Raw genomic sequence first — 21,203 nt, forward strand, 5'->3', positions numbered from 1 at the left:
TCAGATCGAACCAACCTTTTTGCAACTCAACAGCCGGAATATACGGAAATTTATCACATTTTGATCGAAAAGCGTTGATCCGCGATTGGAACGATGACACCGCTTCTAAAATTGAAAGTTCTGGGTTGTCGGAATACGCCTGGTATAGATCGGACGTAAAAAAGCATCTGATTACAGTAAATCTTTCCAGGTTTACGATGGTAGTAAGTACGAAATCACGAGGTTTCGATCCGGCAAAATAGTATCCAATTGAAACATATAAAGCTTCGCGAGTCAGTCAGGGTGAAAAAAACCATCTAGTTTAACGACCGAATTTGGGGATGAATAAATGACATCGGAATCTTGTTAAAAATTTGTTGAAGCAGATGTTCTACCGCTCAAATAAAAGGCAAACCCAACGTAAAAGTGTTTCAAATTGGGTGCAGCGTATAGTTACAAAAAAAATTTTCAATATCACGTTTTAAAAATTCGCCGTTTTACAAAATCCGTTAAAAAGCTCATTCCGATATTGTTCACGGAATGAAAGCAACGCGTAAGTGTCCAGCCGTGCGTATGGTTTTCACTACTTCACCCATCAAAGTGAATTAAGCACCTGAATGACCGGTTCTCTTTCCATATGCGTCACTGAATCGAATTATCCTTTGTCGACCGTGTGACGTGAGCCGCGAAAGCCGCAGGACGATATGACTGTCGTTTTAATATGTGTTGTCAGTGTGTCAACCGCAAGTGGACCAACAACCCCAAATTTTGGATCCATCGAAACAAGGATTACCTTTGGACCCGATGTTCGACGATAAACTGGCCGCGGTACCTTCTGAATTTAAATTTATACAAAGTGATGAAAACCAGTTAAAATATCTCCAGCAGTGTTATTTGTGCCAATGATGATGCACGCGAATAAAATAACATTCCTGCTATAAACAAACATGATTCTGAGCAAATTTGAATGACATTGGCCTGCAAGATATAAAACATATGAGAAAAGGAGATGTAATCAGAGGTTTGAAATGCTTAAATTCTGGTGTTTTTTTTTTTATTCACTCCTGATGTTTTCGGTCTCATTCAGTTCATTTTTGATGGTACAAATACCATTGCTGGATGTTTTTTCAACGGTTTTTTCCCCTTTTCGTAACTCATCTTTCGCGCAATAGAGCGGTCCATTAATCCTTAATCAAAGCTAGGAATGACCTCGCGGTTTGCAGTGGTACTTTGATCACTTATTGGACAGTTCAAGTAGCGCCGTTTAATCAAAGCGTGACTTCCTACGTCGGCGAAAAAAGGACCCTGTCCACTTAATCGACTTTGGCAGATTGTGAACGCGCCGATAAAACGGCGATCATTATAACGAAGAAATTACCCTAGACGCAAGCTGCTTTAGTATTGGATGTAGATCCAACCAGCTAGCTCGATGTCTTGATCTTAGATATAGACTCCGATTGTGAGCGAGAACTTGCAGATGCCAATGTTTAATCAAAGTATGGTAAGTATAGTGGGATGCCCGTTAAAATCCAAGTGCCTATATCCTTCAGCGACGGCAGTAACACGTGTGCCACGATTCTCTGCAGCGCCATTAAATCTAAACGGCATGGACCGCCATATCGATGTAATCGTCTTGATTTCTTCATTTCAATTCCTTTGGTGTAAATTATTTCCCGTTATGGTTTGAAATTGGCAAAGTATACAGCTATGTACCTGTACACATTAGCTGGTTGAATTTCATTGGTTAAAAGCACAGAACTGGTCTGCTGTTGTTTTGTTGTGCATTGTTGGTGTAAAAGGAGCGGCGGAAATCGTTGACACCGAGCTGCATCTAGTGAGCTGACAATGAGTAACAGGGGTTTAGTACTAAACTAAATTCCAAACTCAAGTTAACCTCGGAAGCAAGTCCTTAGGCACGTGTGAGCAGGGTTAAGTGGTTCCTATCTCATTACTGTGTGGGCTACTGCTCGAGACAGAAGTGTAGATACCTATAAGCAGTTCTATTTTAGTCTCGGAGATCCCGCGCGAGATAATTTCAAATTTGTGCAAACCTATATCAACGTGCAGCACATGATTAGCGGACTTTTGTACATTTATTTTTTACACCTACGAGAAATTTAGACGTGGCAAATAAAATGAGCAATTAAAACACACCGTTATTGTAAATCGTTGAATATATTCTTTGAACGAATACTCTTAGCAATAATGGCTGCAATCCTTTTTTCGTAAGAGAAGAACGTCTGCTGTAATATGAAGCAAAACAAGATGGTCGAGAGTAAACGTCAGTTATATTATACCAGAAATAACCACAGTGTTTGGTGTACTGTCTTCTAGCCGAAGGATATAAAAGATGAAAGCGAGCGCGGCAATTCAGCTTCCTATATCATATTGAAATTACCAATTGGTCTTGTAAAAGGCATGAATTTGTAATCGGGTTGTAATATTAAAGTGTCCTTGGGATTCGTGGGTATAGATTCGACGCCTTGAATTTGTAAGAAATACATTTATGCAATTTTATTAGGTTTTAAAATAAACTGATTTTTCTGGCACACGTTTTTTATGTATACGAGACGTCAGAGTTGACGACGTTTTTTTATGAGCAGAATCATATATTTATGAAGAGGGTTTAAAAAAACATGAAAATAACCAAGTGAGATTTAAAGCCTTCTATGTAACTGGATATATAGGGGAATCTATATAGGTATACCTATGTATGGTGAAGTGTCATTCCGAAGAGCAAACCACAAGTTATTCGTTTCCGAAGTACGAGAGTTAAATCACAGATTGACTTACAAATTTACTCCTGCGGTACTTCGAGAGCGGATAACTGGTGACTTCTCATCCAGCTTCTACTTTGTCACAGATCCATATGTAGCGATCCGGCTATAGATCTATAGGTGAATTGAAGACGTTGCAAGTGTCACAAACAATAATGGATCTGTCAGTGGAAGCGCGGTGAAAAAGTGTTCCGCGTCAGGACTGTATCGTCCTGTGTAACGGGAACTTTTATCAACAATATTGTTTCTTGGATTCTTCGAACTTCCGATATGTGATAGTCCAAGGTATTTCCAAACTTGTATTCAACTCTGTGTGTGAGAATGAATTCCTGAATGGCCTGCAGCTTTCTCATTTTTCCTTTATCTTTATTCTTATGTTGAGCCAAGGATACCGGCTTTTTCCGTGATCAAATTATCTTCACGTCAATCTCAGCTGCTTTTTTGACTGGCTGAACTTGTTTGAAGTTTCAGAAGTGATCACCCGTGTTACCTACCAAGGCATTTAAACTCCGCTCAGAGATTTCTCAAAATCCGATGACTCACTGGACTTAGTTTGGATGTTCGTGTAAACGTGCAAATAGAATCTAAAGCCTTCCATTGGAAGACACTGAAAAACTAATCGACAGTTAGAAAATTAATACATTTTAGAAGCTACCAATTTTTAAAAAACGAGTGACCATATCGTGCGTTCACAGAAAATTCTAGAAGATTCAATCATCGCTCGAGCTGGAAATCGATTTTACCGATTAATATCAAAACTAAAAATGAGCATGTGTTCAATTTTTAGATAAATAGACCAACGGTATATATATTTGTATACTTTTCCCTCATCTACCTCTTCCTCTTTAAAGTGAACAGACATCTTCGAAGTTAAAAGCATTCAAATTTGATTGTACAAAATCAATTTTAGGCCATATAACTGAACTTCCAGCAACGTTCGCGAATCGTAAAATAAAGTACAGAAACCGGCAATCGAATTACCCATCGAGTTTTGTTCCTCTTCTTACGAATGTACCTAACTGTTAGTTTTTCAGAATTTCATCAACGCTCTTCATTTAAGCAAATCGATATTCAGATTATTCATTTGAATTTCTTGTGTGCTGTAGCCGAAATAATAGAAACGAATTTTTGTCGATGAACGAAATCCGAGAAGGTATAAGCAGGCTTAAAGAGCAATCAAACCCGCTCGTACGTTCCAAAAAATGACCACATAAACCAATCAAAAACCACCTGAACATAGATATAATGTGCAGTGTAGGTGTGGAGAATAAATGACCAGAGATAGAAGCATAATCCAGGAATGTTGTGTCGGCTTAGCGTGGACATGGTAAAAAATTTATTGCCCAACCGTGTTACAGTAACAAAGTGTAGCGGTTTCGTCCGACAGGTATACTTATATTGCGACCTAAAAGACCAGCTGGGAAAGGTTGATGGGTGTGTAAATTTCACCTGTATTGCAGGAGCTCAGACACGCCGGTCACGTTTAAAGAATTTATATACAGACGTGAACGAGATCAAGGAGATAAACCACGCTGTGAGTGTCAATTCGATAACGAGTTGCTAATTTCATACTTATTTTACCTGTCTTTGTGAGAAAAGTTCGACAAACGTAGAACTTCATGATTGAGCTGATCGATTGCTCAACTGATGAGGAGGCAAGCCAAGACTGAGCACGTCAGCATCCTTATGCGACACAATTACCTGCCACTCGGCCACATGGCACCGTATATCACTTTGATCAAAGGATCTTCAGCAATGGCAAGGGGAAACTGTCGGCATCCCTTTTTTTTTTTTTTTTTTTTTTTTTTGCAAGAGCCAAACGGTGGAAACAGTATCGAGGACCCCTGAAACATTTTCCTTTAATGATGCTTATACTCTTTGGCCTCCTGCTAGAGGGAGCTTTTCGACAGACAGACGAAGCCATGGTTTCATGTGATAGGTATAATCGCGAAACTCGGAAGCTCGGTGTTGCAATCAGTGGAATCAAGATTGGAGATACGGTGGAGGATTTCTCTGCGTCCCCTCTGTTTTCATATCATATTTTCCAAAATTTAACATCACCGTACATAACTAAGAGAAAAACCGTTAACTTGATGTTTTAACAGAAGCTCAGAGAACAGAATAGAAGATTTTCTGGTCAGTGTCAAAAAACTCATTTTTATTTTATACTCTAAACTATATATTCGTCGGTTATAGTTCAAAATGAATATAGTTAACGACTGTATGGAAATCGCATCTAAAAACTTCTCTTCGTGAACATACAGGACTTAAATATTTTAATTTTTACAAAATAAAAACTATTTTCATCGCTGTAACCAGAAAATCAAGTACATTGTTCTATATTTACTTGTGATTTGAACAATATTCAAACCCGCTATTGTAACGATACCAATTTGACTACAATTTTCTGTCAGTAACTGTATTAAAAATTTTCCGAATAATGGAATCAACGAGTGTCAAATCCTCGTTTCCATTTTCTCACTCGTACGTAGCAACATCGTCTCTATGAAAAATTCCCTCGGATTCAGGACGATCAGAGGGTGTTAACCGCATGTATATACGCAAATATATATATATATATATATTACACGCAGCATTTCCGGATGAAGACCGACTGGAATAAGTTAACGAAATATGTATTGGGGTGAAAATCAACGTGTGCGATGGTAGAAAGCGTGGGCCAAGCCTCACCAGCATTTCGATGGTTGGCTACACGTATACAGATATCCGCTTCCTGGTCTTCGGCGATTGACGTATCGATTTTATCGCAGTTGTGCACTCGGCGTCTTCCGTTTTCGCCTCATTCCATACATAGATATATATATATATATATATATATATATATATATATATATATATCTATGTATATATACGTTTGTGTATCCAAGTAAGGCTCCACTTCGTTCCACTCGGTTCCACTCTATGCTGCTGGATGGCTTTGATCGGAAAAGCTCCGATGCAGCTGTAGGTACATTTCGTCTTTGTAGATGTTTCAAAGATATCCTCGGGCCTGATAGCATTTCGCACCTTGATAAATGCTCGATTCCATGGTTCTGAAGTACAAGTCAATGTGCAGCTGGATTATACACACTTATATGCATATCCTATACCACCGGAACAATTTCATTCCTTTATCGCGCATGCCCCATACATAATGGAGTAGAGGAAGAAACGTGAAACCCGAAGCTTCGATCGTTCGTTGACTATTTTCCACTCGTATATATTCGCGAGTATACGAATCCCGCATCGCATTAAGGGGGCACATCCGAGTAAAATATTTTGAAAATCGATTTTCATTTTATTCGCGTTTCTGAAAGTTTGAACTATGAGGAATTTTGAATGTAAATTGCATAATGAAATTCGAAGAATTGTAGAAGTTGCGGCCGATTCGCCGGACTTTAATTAAACTCGATTATCACGAAACCACCTTTCCGAGTCCAATTTTTACCAAATTTGGACACAATGTTTTTGTACATTTTGTCTCGTTCGCTGTGTATGGGGTCTTTTTTTTAAATCAATTATTTATTTGTTTTTTTTTATGGTCTAACAAAGGTGTTAAATTTAGGACCGAAAACTAACGTTAATGTCGAAACGTCCACCGTTTCTTTGTTAAAAAAAAAAAAAGAAAAAAATCCATACGCAGCGAACGGCTCAATATATTATATTTCAAGATCCCGTAGGAATTTTTTAGTTTAGATCAACCGACTGTCCAAAATTCTAGGCACTGCAAACCGTATCAGTACGGAACATTTTCTACACCAACCACTGTAACAATGCTACGAGTGGATAAATTTTGATGAAAAAATTACCGAACATACCTAAATGTATAAACTTCGAGATAAAAAAAAAACGGATGAAATGGAATAAACAGTTTTTTAGACAAAAATTCTCAAACTTCGCCTACTCCTCTAGCCATCTACTCAGATGTGCCCCCTTAAAGCCACTCCACTCGCCCCTTATCTTTTCCATGGTGGATTACCGGGGATTGAAAGAAAGCCTGATTCATCTTCCTGAAATTTTTTTATCGCCCTAAACACACACACGCCCGATAATATAACCACAGGGTGAATCGTTTCCATTCACCAAAAAAAATTTATCACACATGTACTGCATTGCGCAGCTTCTGCAGTGCGTCAGCTGAAATGGAGAATTAACCCCTGAGCATGCATTCATAGATATATAGGCAACTTATGTACGTGTTTAATATACACATCGAACGTTGTCAGCAAACGTGACGGTGCCAAATGAATCCTGCAAATATAGAGATCGACCAAAAATGTCAGACAGTCCTGGCATGCGAAGAATAGAACGGGCTCTATACATCTCTTAATATCTCCCTCATCCCTACCGCTTAATATCGGTATTTCTCCCTCCCCTTTCCCCCTTTCCCCCTTTTCCCCTTTCCCCTTCCCCTTCCCCCCTCCCCTATTCCTTCTCTCCACTTCTCGATTGCTTTTCTTCTTGAAACGCTTTATTTTCCTCCCCTATATCTTCCTCCCTGTCTCTCTATCCCGAGGTATATATCCCGCGGTTCTATCCCCCTTATTCTATAACTGTGTCAAGGTGGGGCTGTTTACAAAATCCTCTTCATCGACTGCGTCGCGCAGACTGAGTAGAGAGAGAGAGAGTCTGCCGGAAAAAAATATCTACAAAGAATTTTTCATCGGCGCATTTTTACTCTCGCTGTGTATGTATATCGTATAACTTGTGTATTTTTTCTTTATTCCGCAATTAAAAGTTTCCTCTTCAAATGAGCGTCACTGGAGTGCCGTCGACGGTGAGTCGAGAGGATAGCAGCTCTCGAGTATCCGGGGATTGGAAGAAAATATGGAACAAAGAGAAAGAAGAGAAGAAGACAAATTAGCGAGGCAGGCTCTCTTCTTTAATTTACCTCTTATCAGTAGTCACGTATAAATTCATTCAGCAAAGATTCCAGTTTCCGGTTACCTACTTCCACAGGTCGGAATTCTCAGCTCGCGCCGCCCCTTCGAGTTTCGTCCATTTGGAAAAAGGAATGAAAAGGATAAAGGCGTGAAGGAAATAAGAAATGTGAAAATAAAGCAAAACACATTGAACGAGCGGCGAGGGGGTGGGGGTGGGGGGGCAATTCGAGTGCGAAGCCCAAGATATAACATTATACGTCTCCTTTTTTTCACTTACCTACCACTAGCTGTGCAGAGTCGGGGTTTCCTCCCCCAATTAAGGTGATTTCTCAGTCGTCGTTGCAATTCGTATAGCGCGAGTTGAACACGGTCTCGAATTTTTTCAACCGAACTAAAACCTCGGGCAATCCATTCCGCTGTTGTTCCTTTAGCATCTTGTTTCGCTCGATAAATGCCAATTTGTCATTCGATGAAAAATAGGCAAGAAAGGAAAAAAGAGAGAGGAAAAATCCGGAACGGCTATTCACTCATATTTGGCTAAAGCTTGCGTATATATAATACTAATACAATATCTGAACGGTTACCATTTCAAACATGAGACATTTTTTAATGGAACATAATCCTGCCGTGGAATGATAAACAAATTTTTAAACATCTGATATTGACTGAAAAAAAAATTGAATTAAATTTACTAGCACAATGTGGTAAAATAACTATCACATGCTCGTTGTGATATGCAAAAATACTTTTTGTCTGTTTTTTCTCTCTCTTTTTTTCGCAGACTTCAACCTCGACTGCGGAAAAGACATTCATCTGTGTTTACCGCAACGTCGCTCGTGTCATCTGGGTTGTTTCTTTCGACGGAGGGAAAAAGGTTGCTACGAATTTTACCACAAGCTTTTCTCCTCACGTCTCAGAGGAATCGAGAGGGTCGATATAACAAGGGCACATCTTGACTTACGCCCTTGCCAGAAGATCGGCTTATAACGGGTTCTCAACTTTGTATTTTACTCTACGTATAATATGGATCGTATGAGATACCTGAGTGCTACAGGTATTTAAAATTTGAGTAAAAAAAAGATGTTCCGAAAGGGGAGGAAACGTGTTGAAGGGAACAGGGTGGGCGGGTTTCATGTTATACATTTGGAATAACCTCGTGAACGCAATTTGAAAAGATTCCGTATTTTGTACTCTGATTTACAATTAAATGAGAAACGCGCTCTTCGAATAATGGTGCGTTTAATGGCTAAGACCATTATTTGGAAGTAAGTAAGGACGAATAATCTTTGAAGTACCTTGTGCTTTTACTTTTAATTCACTCGTTTCTTGATTTAGAAAATTTATCATCACGGTTTGTTATAAATTGTAAAGATCGTTGATAATGAAATACTTAAATAGAAAACGATAACTGTCTTCATTTAAAGATTCGAAGATACGAATGCGGCTGAAAGTAGATAGGTACTTTTGATAATCAAACTTTCTTTCCGAAAATTTACGTCAAAGTTTTAAATTGAGTGTAATAAATATTTCTTATTTCGAATCGTACAATTGAGAAAGAAATCATCGTGGCAAATTGTTCATCATTAACCGATCGCCGCATCTTTTCTACCATAAGCTAAGCATAATAATTGAAAAATTCAATCCCTGTGAAATGGTATAGCTTACTTACTTCGGACTTGGAACCTTCCCTCTGGCCAATTCTTTCATCGTCAGTTCCAAGTCTCCTAAGTCCTTAAGGCGCCTTAAGTATCCGGTTCCCCCCAGCCGCAACCTCGACTAGATTTTGCAAAAGAGAGTTGAGGGCTTCCCAAGCATGGACAATCCGCCTCTTGGCGTATATACCTATGCCGATATATGTATACATACCTATACTATTCTGGGAGTAAAATCTCCGAAAGAAAAAAATAATCAGAATAGATGCAGGAGTTTGAACGCGACGAATTCTCGAGTATTAAGTCAGCGAATAGAGAGACTGAATTTAATGGTTGCATAATAAAATCAGACAAGCCTCGCTTTTGGATGTATATAGATATTGTTTATGTATGTACACCTAAGTATGTATACTTGATAAATAATTCAGCAAGTTTGAACGTATCTATATACTGGAAAAAGCAGACCGACTACGCAGTGGTTCGAATCTTTCATCACGCCGCGCAGTCGCCAACCAGAAGCAGGTAATTCACTCTGCCGGGTAATTAATTTATTCGTATTTCACTTTTTTCGGATCTTTACAACGACATTTAAACCCAAGGAGGTCAACCTTCGAGCTGTCATTTATATTTAGACTCGTGTAATCAGTGCCGCGAAGTGGCGTCGAGCCAAAAGCTCTTGCGAATAATACTGCTTAAATTGGCGTGCATCTACAGACTGCAGGAAGATACATTCGAAGTTACGTTATAGTGACAATATGACTCCTGTATATGTATAAAAAATTGGAGGAGGTGCATCGCGAATTGAATCACGGCTTGGCAAGACACTTGGCGTACTTTGCTTGTCACTCAATAACTGTTATCAGTGAATTAAGTTCTGCCGCTGCAAAATCAAGTCTATATTTCTTTCTTGAAAATCGTATCGGCAAATCGAATCTAAAATATTCAATACTCCAGTGCACTCAGCGACACGTTGCTACTCGCCTCTAAAATATCGGGCATATAGAAAAAAACCTAGTAAAAGTCTGCAAATGGGTTTCAAGACGATTTCCACACAATTTATGCACTGGCTGCTTTATAGACAGAGAGTTCGTTTCACCAAGCCGTCGAACACTTATTCATTCCTTCAAATTGTCCCATTTTTTGTTTCAAAAAGTTATTTGCATACAGTTTGTGTAAAGTATGGATAAAAATGATCAACCAACCACAATGAAATTTTTTTCAAGCAACTTGCTGGCCATGCACTAACGAAAGACAAAGGATAAATGTACGTTGCGACTACAAATGATCTTGTAACTTTTGTCAACATGTTTAACCTCGATAGATGAAAAGGACGCTGCAAAACAAGGATTCTGAGAAGACAAATTGACTACTCAAGCCGCATAGACTAGGTTCGATATCTAGTGTATCACTCCCTTGATACACAACCCCATACACACGCCTGCGCCCGAATAAGGTATGAAATTCTCTGCAAGTCGACGTGATACATGTGAAAACGGCTGGAGGGGTTGCTCTGAAATCTCGAGAATGTTTCAAATAACCTGACGTCTAACATCAAGAGTCGTCCTGTTCGTACCCAATTCCACAGCGGGGATCCTGACATCCTGTAACATTGTGTAAATGGACAGCTAAAACACACACGACGAAAGTGTAGCTGGGGACGTTTACAAAGCAACGTGAACCCCGCTGCGCTGAACACCCTCAAAACATAAAGCATGGACACCATTTTCCCGTTTAGAGACTAAAAATGAGTCCTTCTGTGCTTGACAAACTTTTCTTCGCTTGGTGTTTTATTTCTTCAGACATTAATGTCTCTTCGTTAGCAAGATAATTGTGATTAGCTTGGCTCGATGTAGCCATACCTTATAATCACCTTCAGACTTCGACGTGACATGCTTCCGTTCACTTCTTTTCACCAACTCGCGTACCGAGCACATAAACTCGAGCTAACCACTTCCATCATTTACGTTAAATGGACGACCTGGGAATTGAAATTCGACAAGAGCAGTAAAAGAGAAAATATTCTTAAACACATTAACTCAAATCCAATTCGATTAAACGACGAAATATCGGCGGTCCCGGAGTTTGGAGACTGGAAAGCGTCGAAAATGTCTTGAGACTCGCTGCTGTAAAACAAGGTTAAAATATTACTCTGGCAACATTCAGCAAACGCGAAGTACCTCATTTTGAAAATCGCTGAATACCCGTCAGTCAATCTGTCATGGCTTCAAGAATTTCACGATAACGTAGCTTCAGCATTTCCATCGCACCCGCAACAACGCTCAAACAAACTTGTCTCCTAACCACAAGCGCAATACGGATGGAATAAACATGCACTTAAGTATATAGTATAATATGTACCTTCCACAGTAAGACATTAGTTACTAAAACCACTCTGCAAGGCTGTTCGTTCTTAGCATTCTTGTATCAATTTTAACTGCGTACCGGAGTTACCTATATCTATAAACTCGAACGTTCAAGTTTCTCATGTAAGTACGAAACTGCCATTGAAACAATGGAGAGGAAATGGACAGCGAATAGAATTGTTTACGTATTTTGAGAAAATCAGTATATCGGAGAAGCCATTATTTATTCAGGATGCATTTATCTACTTTTTTCTCGAGTAGGTACATACCTACTGTGAATTCTGACGACTTCTAAACATCCATTGTACAATCAAGAAAACATAAGTTCGATATACCGTGCATGTAAAAAAAAGCCCAAATCAAAATTAAATCCAGCTGTACTGTCTTCTTTTTCTCTACCACACGGTAAAAGCAATATCGGTATCAGCTAGGTTAACACAAGTGGAAAATTTCTAAAACCACTTTGCTACGTTTCATTACCTACAGTTTTCCGCAAAACTGTATTTTCCGACAAACCCCCTTTCCACGGATCCATTCCCTCAATTACCATCCCTAATTTTTACGAGCCAACCGATGTTACATCATGAAATATTTTCACCCGTTTATTGTTCGCTGCAGCAGCAGCAGGGGGTAGCCACACGGATTTAATGCCGCTTTAAGCGATCCCCGTTACGTGAGGCATTTGCATAGGTATATATAATATATATATATATATATATATATATATATATATATACACATATATGTACGTGCAGATGAGAGAGGCGGACGAACGTTACAAAACACTGGCATAGTTTAGGTCCCGGAGGAACCTTTGGTAAGATTGTATACGCATACGGGCTGAAGTGCAATATCCCTGAGAGGGAAATCTGGGTGACGTGACGGAAGAAAAGGACGAGGAGCCCAGGAAGAGGATGAGGAAAAGCAAGAGGATAAATAACGATACCAAAGGGTGAGAGAAGAGGGCGTCGACGATTTCCCTACGAGGTTCACCCTTTATCCTACAAGACTTCCGTCTCGTGTGAAAATTCAATCTAAAACCCGCCTCTGCGTGGTTGGAATTGTTCGTCGGGGATTTCTGGGGTTAAATTTTCGGTGTCGGCCGATTTCGAGATGCAGGGACACCTCTCAAACCGCACTCGACACGCCTCGCGTGTTCCTGACTGGCGGACAATTTAGCCCTTCATTCCCTGGCTCCCTGTAGAGCTTATCCGAATGCCGTTGAATACTTACCACACTACGAAAGTCCCACGTACGTCGTAAGGAAGATGATGGGAATTTTTTTCAAGATTCTGACCAAAGCTCGAAAAGTTTTGGGAATCAATTTCACCCATGGAACATCCCTGAGCTTTCAACTTCTCGGGAGGATCACCGGCTAAGTAATATTTACACATCGCGATCACCCAGAATTTGAAACAAAATTTTTTATCCACTATTTAGCGAGTGGTGTGGTAATTGAGAAAATTATCCCTCATTGCTTAGCTTCCTTTCTCACATTCTCAAAGGCGTTTAATACGGATTATTCACTCTTGAAGTGCCATAACGATCGCATATACCAGTACATATACACGGGCAGTTTGATCCAATTACAGAAATTTCATTACATATATCGCGCGAATAAAAATGGAAACAATTTCACGGTTCGTGAATTCAATCAGGTAGATGCGATCGATAAAATTAATATCACCAATGTCACCGACATGGAAATGAATTTTTCAATATCGAGCCGAAATTATGTATCCCCTCAGGCAGTGATCGACTTTACGGGGAAACTGAAACCTTCGTCTAGTATCGATGATGCTTCGTAACATTGTTGGGAAATTTTAACTATTCACGTGCTTCACGCAACCTCGAAATATCCTTCACGAAACTTTGAACCTGAACGGCACGGAATTGAGCTGAATCGAATTTAAGCTGGGAGACCAATAAATGAGCTCGTTAGGCAAGCGATCAAACAGCGAGAGACGCAGGTTGCTCCGGATACGTGAATATTGTACGAAATCATATCGTTGATCGTTTATGCTGGAAGAAATCTTGTTTGGGAATGGTAAAAAGCGAAAAATTTCACCGCACACAACGACTTTCTGGACGGAGTCCAACATTTGCTTAGATTCAATTGTGGACACAAGATATCGAATGAATTTCGGCGTGTTTAAGCTGTGTGCGAAAAAGAAATAAAACTAACAAAACTCAAGCAGACACCCGTTCGATCATACAAATAATTTTCATCCTACGTTCCGCTTCGACAATAAAAGCAAATTTGAATCCATCAATTAATTTTATGGAAAGCTCATACAGCTTATGAACGGTTCAATTGAACACCATGAATTTGAATTTAGTGCAGACATAAATGGTAATCAGTTGTCTCTTTAACAAATAGACAATCATTTTAAAAAAATTTCTCTTTCCGAGGTCAGATCACGATACTGTACTAAGGAATTATGTGTTTAGTCGAGACGTTGCAAATCAGCCGTTTAATGGATTGATTTTTTTCCTACCTCCGATGAGTCGCGGTGGATTTATTCCATTCTTATTGATGCTTAATTAGCTTACCCAAACGCAAAGTAAAGCTGAACTGGTCCAATCGAGCCGTGCCCAATGAATTTGCGTTCAGCAAGACTGTCACAGCCTCACTTTGAGCCTAGTATATTCTTTTCCCGATGGAATGTTGCAGTGATATTTTTCTTATTGCTAACGTGCTGGAAGTTTTCTGCAATATCACTACGAACGAGACTCGAATTCGTGCAGAAAACGTCGTAAACCGTTGCATAAGTATTAAGGTAATATGTACAGCCGAATGACCCAAATCGGCTGAATTCATTGTCTTTATGCAAAGAATATCTGCATGGATAAAAACTCGCCATTCGGTGGGACTCAATTTTGCCTCGAAATTTTTCTCGAATTCAACGTAATGTGAGAAAAAATTAGGATGCATTCGGAATTCTTTACTGTATAATAATTTTCTCTCCTATGCATAACGCGTTATGTTATTCGTCAGTGAAAGCGATTACACTCGGTGATAAATTTTTAATAATTTCGAACGAGTTACGGGGATTGGGAGGTGGCGCAGTTATGATGGAGCTGGATTATTGGATGCAGCATGGACGTGATACAATCAGGCTTATTGCAGAGGACGCTCATACCTCGTAAATATCAATTTCGTTGTTATCACGAGTAGCTGCAGAGAAACGCGTTTTATTATCCCATAGAGAGTCAATAATTATCCAGTGAAAATTGTATGGGGTTTGATTATTTTCACGAAACAATAGATACTACTTTCAGACTATATTGTTGACTTTACCAGCGGCTGACTGCCGCTCGTTAATTATCGTTTTAATTTGCGGTTTAATAGGAATTCTTCGGAGTATAAACGTTTTTGCTATATATATATATAAGAAGGTTTATAATCGAGGGAGAGATATCTCGTCGGCCGCAGGCAATTTATACTTAATTACGGGTAAATTGACGCGGAATGAAGTACTTTTAAAATTAATTAATAGCGTAATATTCCAAATCCTACGAATTTCTGTCAATTCTTGGCATTCGTCTTTAAAAAGAGAGTCGCGTTTATGCGTACGATTTGCGTTGAATTTTTCTGAACTCTCTCTCTCATCAACACTTTCTCAATTATGTTACAATATCGTGTTAATCGTATCAAGCGGAGTTCAGGTTCGCGGTATAGAAACTGTTCGAAGTTAATCAGGTACCTGTATTGTAATACACTCCTGTATTGTTCAAGTAAAACAATAAATTAATATTCTCGGGTAATCTAATGACCTGATAGTCGAGTTAAAGTCACGGTTAATCAAACCCAAGAAGCGTGAATCAAAAGCCGGAGTTTGTTGGGCTGCGAAGTAACTTTCCCAGCGCTAATCTAAGGCTGGATCCTCAGTTTTACTGACAGACTGATAGCGAGCTCTATGAATGGCCGACTACCTCGCTGCATACAGAGAACGAATTTTAGGTTCAGATAGTCATCAGCCCGACGTTTGGCTTGTTTTGATTAATAGCAGCATGCAGGGTGGAATTCGCTTCTGTTGAATGAATTACAAAGTGAAACGGTTGGCGGGTCGAGCTGTTCCACCAGGTCGACGAAAGGCTTAAGGAGGTTGGTTGGCCAAGGATCGATACTTTTTATTTATTTTATTACGAAATAGTTGTAAATTGCAATTGCAATTGCAATTTTGAAGCGATCTGAAACCTAGCATCGATATTTAAGATTTTCTTCATCATTTCAGTACTTTTAGTTGTTGTGTGATTTAACGGGATCCTCGTGGCTTACAAACACAATAAATTTGATAAATCGTCAATGTAGGACTCTCTCGTGATAAAATGAATAAAAAGTAACGATTTTTGGCCAATCGATCGCCTCAACTCGAGCGGAAATATAACGATATCACCAACGAAGCGATTGATTGCAACTCGATAATTGAAGGCGAAGATAACTGAGTTGGAAAAAATTGAGACGAGTTAGAATCGCATTGCCATCAGGTGGATCGGGCGGAGAACGACGCGGGCCGGGCGGGTGGGCTGGCCCCACCATCAGTCCACGGTCACAACCCTGGCGGGTCGGATTCTGGGTCAGGGCCTGGATCTAGGATGGTCCCAGGGCCAGACTCAGGGAGCAGCGCACCATCCTCGGTTCCTCACTCGTTGGCCACATCCCGAGACGACGAAGACGACGACGAGGATGACAGCAGCAGTCGACGACAGGGTGGATCGAGGTGAGTGAGTTCCTCACCAGGGTTTGAAAAAAGCATAATAATTCGGTTTTTTGATGAAAATGAGAGAGCAGGTATACCGGGGGTAATAAATTAAAGTGGAAATCGTTCGGCGCGAGGATACGAGGTCGTCAACTATGTTATTTGCTTGTCGTTTATCCGTAATGGGATATTAGAATCGCGTATTCTACGTCGGAATTCAATTGCAAATTGTGCGTATGAAAAACAGGTGAATGAGAATCGGAATTACGTTAGTTTTTGTGCTATCAATTAGATAACAGTATTAATAGATTCGGCGAGGAAGTATACCTATATATGCATGGTCTATTAATCCAGGATTCCTAGAGCTTCCCATCAGGCTTAGGAACCACCCGCTACCACGTAAAAATGAACGAAACATTCACTAATTAAATTATATATGTATATATATTCACGCTTGTGATTGTCCTGATCATAGTTATCATCCGTCACGTCATGTGTTCATTATACTCCACATACCCAGGTTTAGTTTAGTGTAGAATTTAGTATTGGTACTTTAGATTATCCCCTTAATATTGCCCATTGAACGGATACGCCTGATGTCGATCAATAGAGAAAAAGAAATACAATCACCGATGGTCGGATAAAGCAACGTGAGGCAGTTACACCGAATTGTATTAGATGTAACTGGGGTAAACAGGAAGCAATAATTGACGTATGAGAACGAGAGACACGCACTCATGAGTAAATAAAAGCACAGGACATCTTGCCAGGATCGATTATTTGTCTGCTCGTGTAATTTTTCGGTAATAAAGATAGCAGAAGAAAGAAAGAAGACGAGCGATCGGACAACGGTGATAAAATTTTATAGCAAGGTTTTTCAGTCTACCAAACAGTATAGAATTTTCAATTGATTTAATTGTCTGAAAAATTTGTGGAAAAAAAATGTTTTCTTTTCCTTCTTCTTGCGAAATTGAATCGAGATATTTGATATTTACGAGTAGGTATAACAACGATTAGCTGGTTATTTAAAAAATTCCTACCACTGACACGTAATGGTTGATTCAGAATTTATTGATCGAGCTTCGAGTGCATTATCAATCAGGATGCTATTTACTTGGTATAAATATTAAAGGTTAAATTTGAAAATGAACAAACGAGGACACGGCACAGCGCCCGAAACAGGTAGACAGATGGAGGAACAGCCAGCCCACTGCAGGGGCATTGTATGTTATTCGCAGATCATCAGAAAGGTATCGCCGCCGAGCTTCGCTACGGAAATCAATGAGCAACGGGCTTGCCGCGACATCAACCGCGTCCAACTCTCTGGACAGTGCAGGCGAAGTTGCAGTTGCCGAAGCTGCGAAACGGCCACGATCCACACGAGGCTCGCAAAAATGGAGCAACGTCCGTGCCGTGATGACCCTATATTCTTCACTACGTAAGATCAAGAGGTACCGGGTTCTTGTTGCGATGGATGGTACCTTCTGACCTTCAATTCGACCTCCAAACACTATTTGACAACACTATTCGAGGCAACACCCATGGCTCACGGGTACTCTGGACTATCTTCTACAATCTACACTTTCACCTATTCTCTACTATTCTGTTGTTGTTATATACATCTTATTGTCAACTCTACTGTTAACTATTATACGCTCTTAGGTCTCCATGTGTAATTCAGAGCATTTGCATCCGGGGATTAACCGCCCATCTCGTTGTCTCTATATCACCAAATTTCAAGGCACCACGATTTCAAACGCTTTCACGTCGTTTCAGGGGTGGTAAACCCCTCGATTTGTATTCAATATACGTCTAACTCGTAGTGCAGGGTGTTCCGCAATTTACGCATAACAAGCTCGTATCGGTATTACTCAATGGAAATTAGGATTATAAAGTTGCCTGAAATATCTCTACCGTGTGTTATGGTTTATCGAGCTGCGATGCAAGAAAGTCATTTACCCGCATTTTCAATTCTCTGATTATCAATTTGGATATATGGGCTTCCTAAGATTGTCGATCACGAATCTGAACTCAATATATGGCGGTTAACCATGCAAACATTTACTTGATTCCGATGAGAATTGGCAATCGGGGCTTTTTGAAAACTGTGTTCGAACTCCGATCCACAAACTCAGCAGTCAATCTGAATAAAAACAGTTTTAGAATTGCATCATAGCATCGTCGATATATGCGGCAGAGAAATTTCACTCGCACTACACTATCCTGGTTTCTCATGTAGGTATCCCGCCACTATCAGCTTCCTGTGCAGGAGTTACAGAACACAGTGTACAGTACATATGGACTCTCGCGTTTTTGTTACTGTACCGCTATTGGTACCGTCTTTTCTCGTATTTCTATGCGATTTTCCTTCTTGTACTGTTACGGATGCTGGGTAGCACATTTTAGGGTCTTCCGGAAACTGTCGGGTCTAAGTCCGGGGATATGTATAGAATTTCTATATACATATATGAGACAAAATGGTTCGCCAAGTAAGATTCAAAGTTTCTACTCTCAAACGTGAACCCTCGCCAGGAGTGTTTTATGTTCCTAGAAATGCAGTAAAGTAAAGAACCCCTGCGACCGGACATCCTGCAATCTTTAGGTAGCTTCTGGTCGGATCTTACGAGTGAAATTTTTTTTCTAGCCATTATTTATTCGCCAGGAACATGGGAAGAACTGAACGATAGCGAGTCATTTTTTGTACCTGACCTACTTGCCATTTTTTAATGTAGCTAAAGAATTTAACGATTCGATTTATGAAACCGCGACTATCGGAGCAACCGTAAACTTTAAGAGCACCGGCATGATGAATTAACTTCACTCAATGCCGTGAGTTGCAAAGTTTTGGTCACCCGGAGAACTCCATTTTTTCAAACTGATGAAGAAAATCTGCAACGGTTATAAGGATGAAAACTCTCTGAACTTTCTTTTATAATTAGAAATTGATAATGATTATTCTGGAGAAGAAAAAATTGCCTCGTTCTCCTAATATCAATTCTTAGGATCCTTGATTTTCAGGAAAAGCCTCTATCGCATCGCAAAATTGTTTAAAATATTGAGATTTTCTTAACTTATTTGATAGAGGCTTACACGATTTTTCGAAAGTTTTGAATTTAGAACTACTTTGCAACTAAGTCATTCCACTGGAATGTAGGAATTTGTTAGTTAATTATAAAAATTAAAAATTTCGGTAAGTGATTAGAACATGACTGAATCCGTCATTTTACCATTTATCAGAATTTACGCATGCCGGTTCCATTGAATAGGTATGTAGTAAAAACTCCAAATGATAAGTTACATATACCAGACCGAAAATGAAAGAACTAACTTGTGCTACCCCATCTACTTTCCAAAATGCTTCAAATAGTAGATAGGAAAATGCAGTAGATTCGGAAAAAAACTTCACAAACTACATAATACGGCTGTTTAATTAATTGTTAGAAGTATGCTGTCATATATCTATGTATGTTATGACATTTTGAAAAAATAATAACTAATGGAAAACTGAAAAATACAACTGAAAGTCAGGCACAGAGGCGCAGGTATAAACCATCCCATGCCTGTTCAATTTTATAAATAAATTTTATTATTCACATGCGGTATTACTCTTCGCTGCACACAATCATTAATGAATACATACAGTAATGGCGCTGAATTCAGGACACATTTATTAGTACTGTTTTACAGTAGTAGAATTTTTTCATATCATTATCGATAGAAAATCTTTCACGCGGATAATCATTCACAAAAGAATTGAATTCAATTTTCACACATTGGGTAAATTGAATTACTTTTGTGCCAGAAATTGGGGATTCCATTCGTAGTTGTACTTATGCTTTGCTAGTTTCTTTAATTTTATTACGTCTTCAGTTTTATTTATCCAATCTTCTCACTTTGCCTTATGTTTTTCCAATTTTCACTACACTACTGCTGATTCGGTAACAAATTAATTAGAACAATTTATTTCCCTGTTATTACACTCATTTTCGCAAGGCTGTTTTCATCTTGTCCGTTTAACTTTAGTGAAGGAGTTTCATCTGTTCAACAATAAAAAGTCACGTGTTATACAGTACAATGAGTAAGGGCAGATCAATAATCAGGCTGATCAACGACGAAAATATCATAAAGTTTTCTTTCGATGCATGACAACAATTTATAATCTAAGGATAAATAGATAAAGGTCTTTTGAAATTAGTACATGATTGTGTGATGTAATACGATAACAATAGAGCGATTAATTAATATTGAAATTCATTTGCGGGATGTGTACACTTTGAAATGCATCAATTTGTAGGAACTCTCAACTCGGTTCACAGGACCCTCCGTCTACTTCAATTTATTTGTATTTTGAAGTGTACACTCATGCCTCCGTTGTAATAGCACCATATTGGTAGTATTTAAAAAAATCTAACAAGCAGCGCATATATTTGTACGATGTTAGAGTGCTAAGGTATGTTTATATAGTATATTAGTGAAAAGTGAGAAATGTTACTTACGAGTACGTACTAGAAACTGTAATCGCCAGTATTACTTGACTCTTGTTTGTCTATGCTCTATATTCTGTCACGTCCATCTGTCTGTGTTTCTCTTTCTGTCTATCCGTCTGTCTCTCATCCATCTGACTCTGACTCTTTCGCTAACCAACTTATTCAGCTCTCGTTCACTTTGAACTCTTTAATTAAAATTTCATTTCATCTCAACTCTGCAATTGAATTAATGTAATTAGAGCTTGCTGGATTAATAATAATTAGATACTGTTAACTAAATTGAGTGGTTCACTCGAAGGTTTTTACGGCATGCTCATAGTAATAGAATAAAATCGAAATTTTTTTTATTTGAGGAAACG

At 39.1% G+C, this 21,203-nt stretch overlaps 1 protein-coding gene across 4 annotated transcripts in view; it reads left to right on the forward strand.

Annotated features, from left to right (window-relative positions):
• Nucleotides 1-21,203, forward strand: part of LOC124407551 (cyclic nucleotide-gated cation channel beta-1-like) — a 54,185-nt gene that overhangs the window by 21,745 nt on the left and 11,237 nt on the right. For 2 of the 4 annotated variants that reach the window (XM_046883794.1, XM_046883795.1), the window contains 2 exons: nucleotides 16,146-16,378; nucleotides 17,596-17,808. The exons of 1 other annotated variant lie outside the window; for it this stretch is intronic. In XM_046883794.1, the coding sequence (XP_046739750.1) occupies nucleotides 16,146-16,378; nucleotides 17,596-17,808 (446 nt within the window). The remainder of the gene's footprint in view (nucleotides 1-16,145; nucleotides 16,379-17,595; nucleotides 17,809-21,203) is intronic. One more of the 4 variants, XM_046883796.1, reaches the window with a different exon arrangement.

This window comes from Diprion similis, chromosome 6 (genome assembly GCF_021155765.1).
Source record: "Diprion similis isolate iyDipSimi1 chromosome 6, iyDipSimi1.1, whole genome shotgun sequence".
NCBI classification, from domain to species: Eukaryota; Metazoa; Arthropoda; class Insecta; order Hymenoptera; family Diprionidae; genus Diprion; species Diprion similis.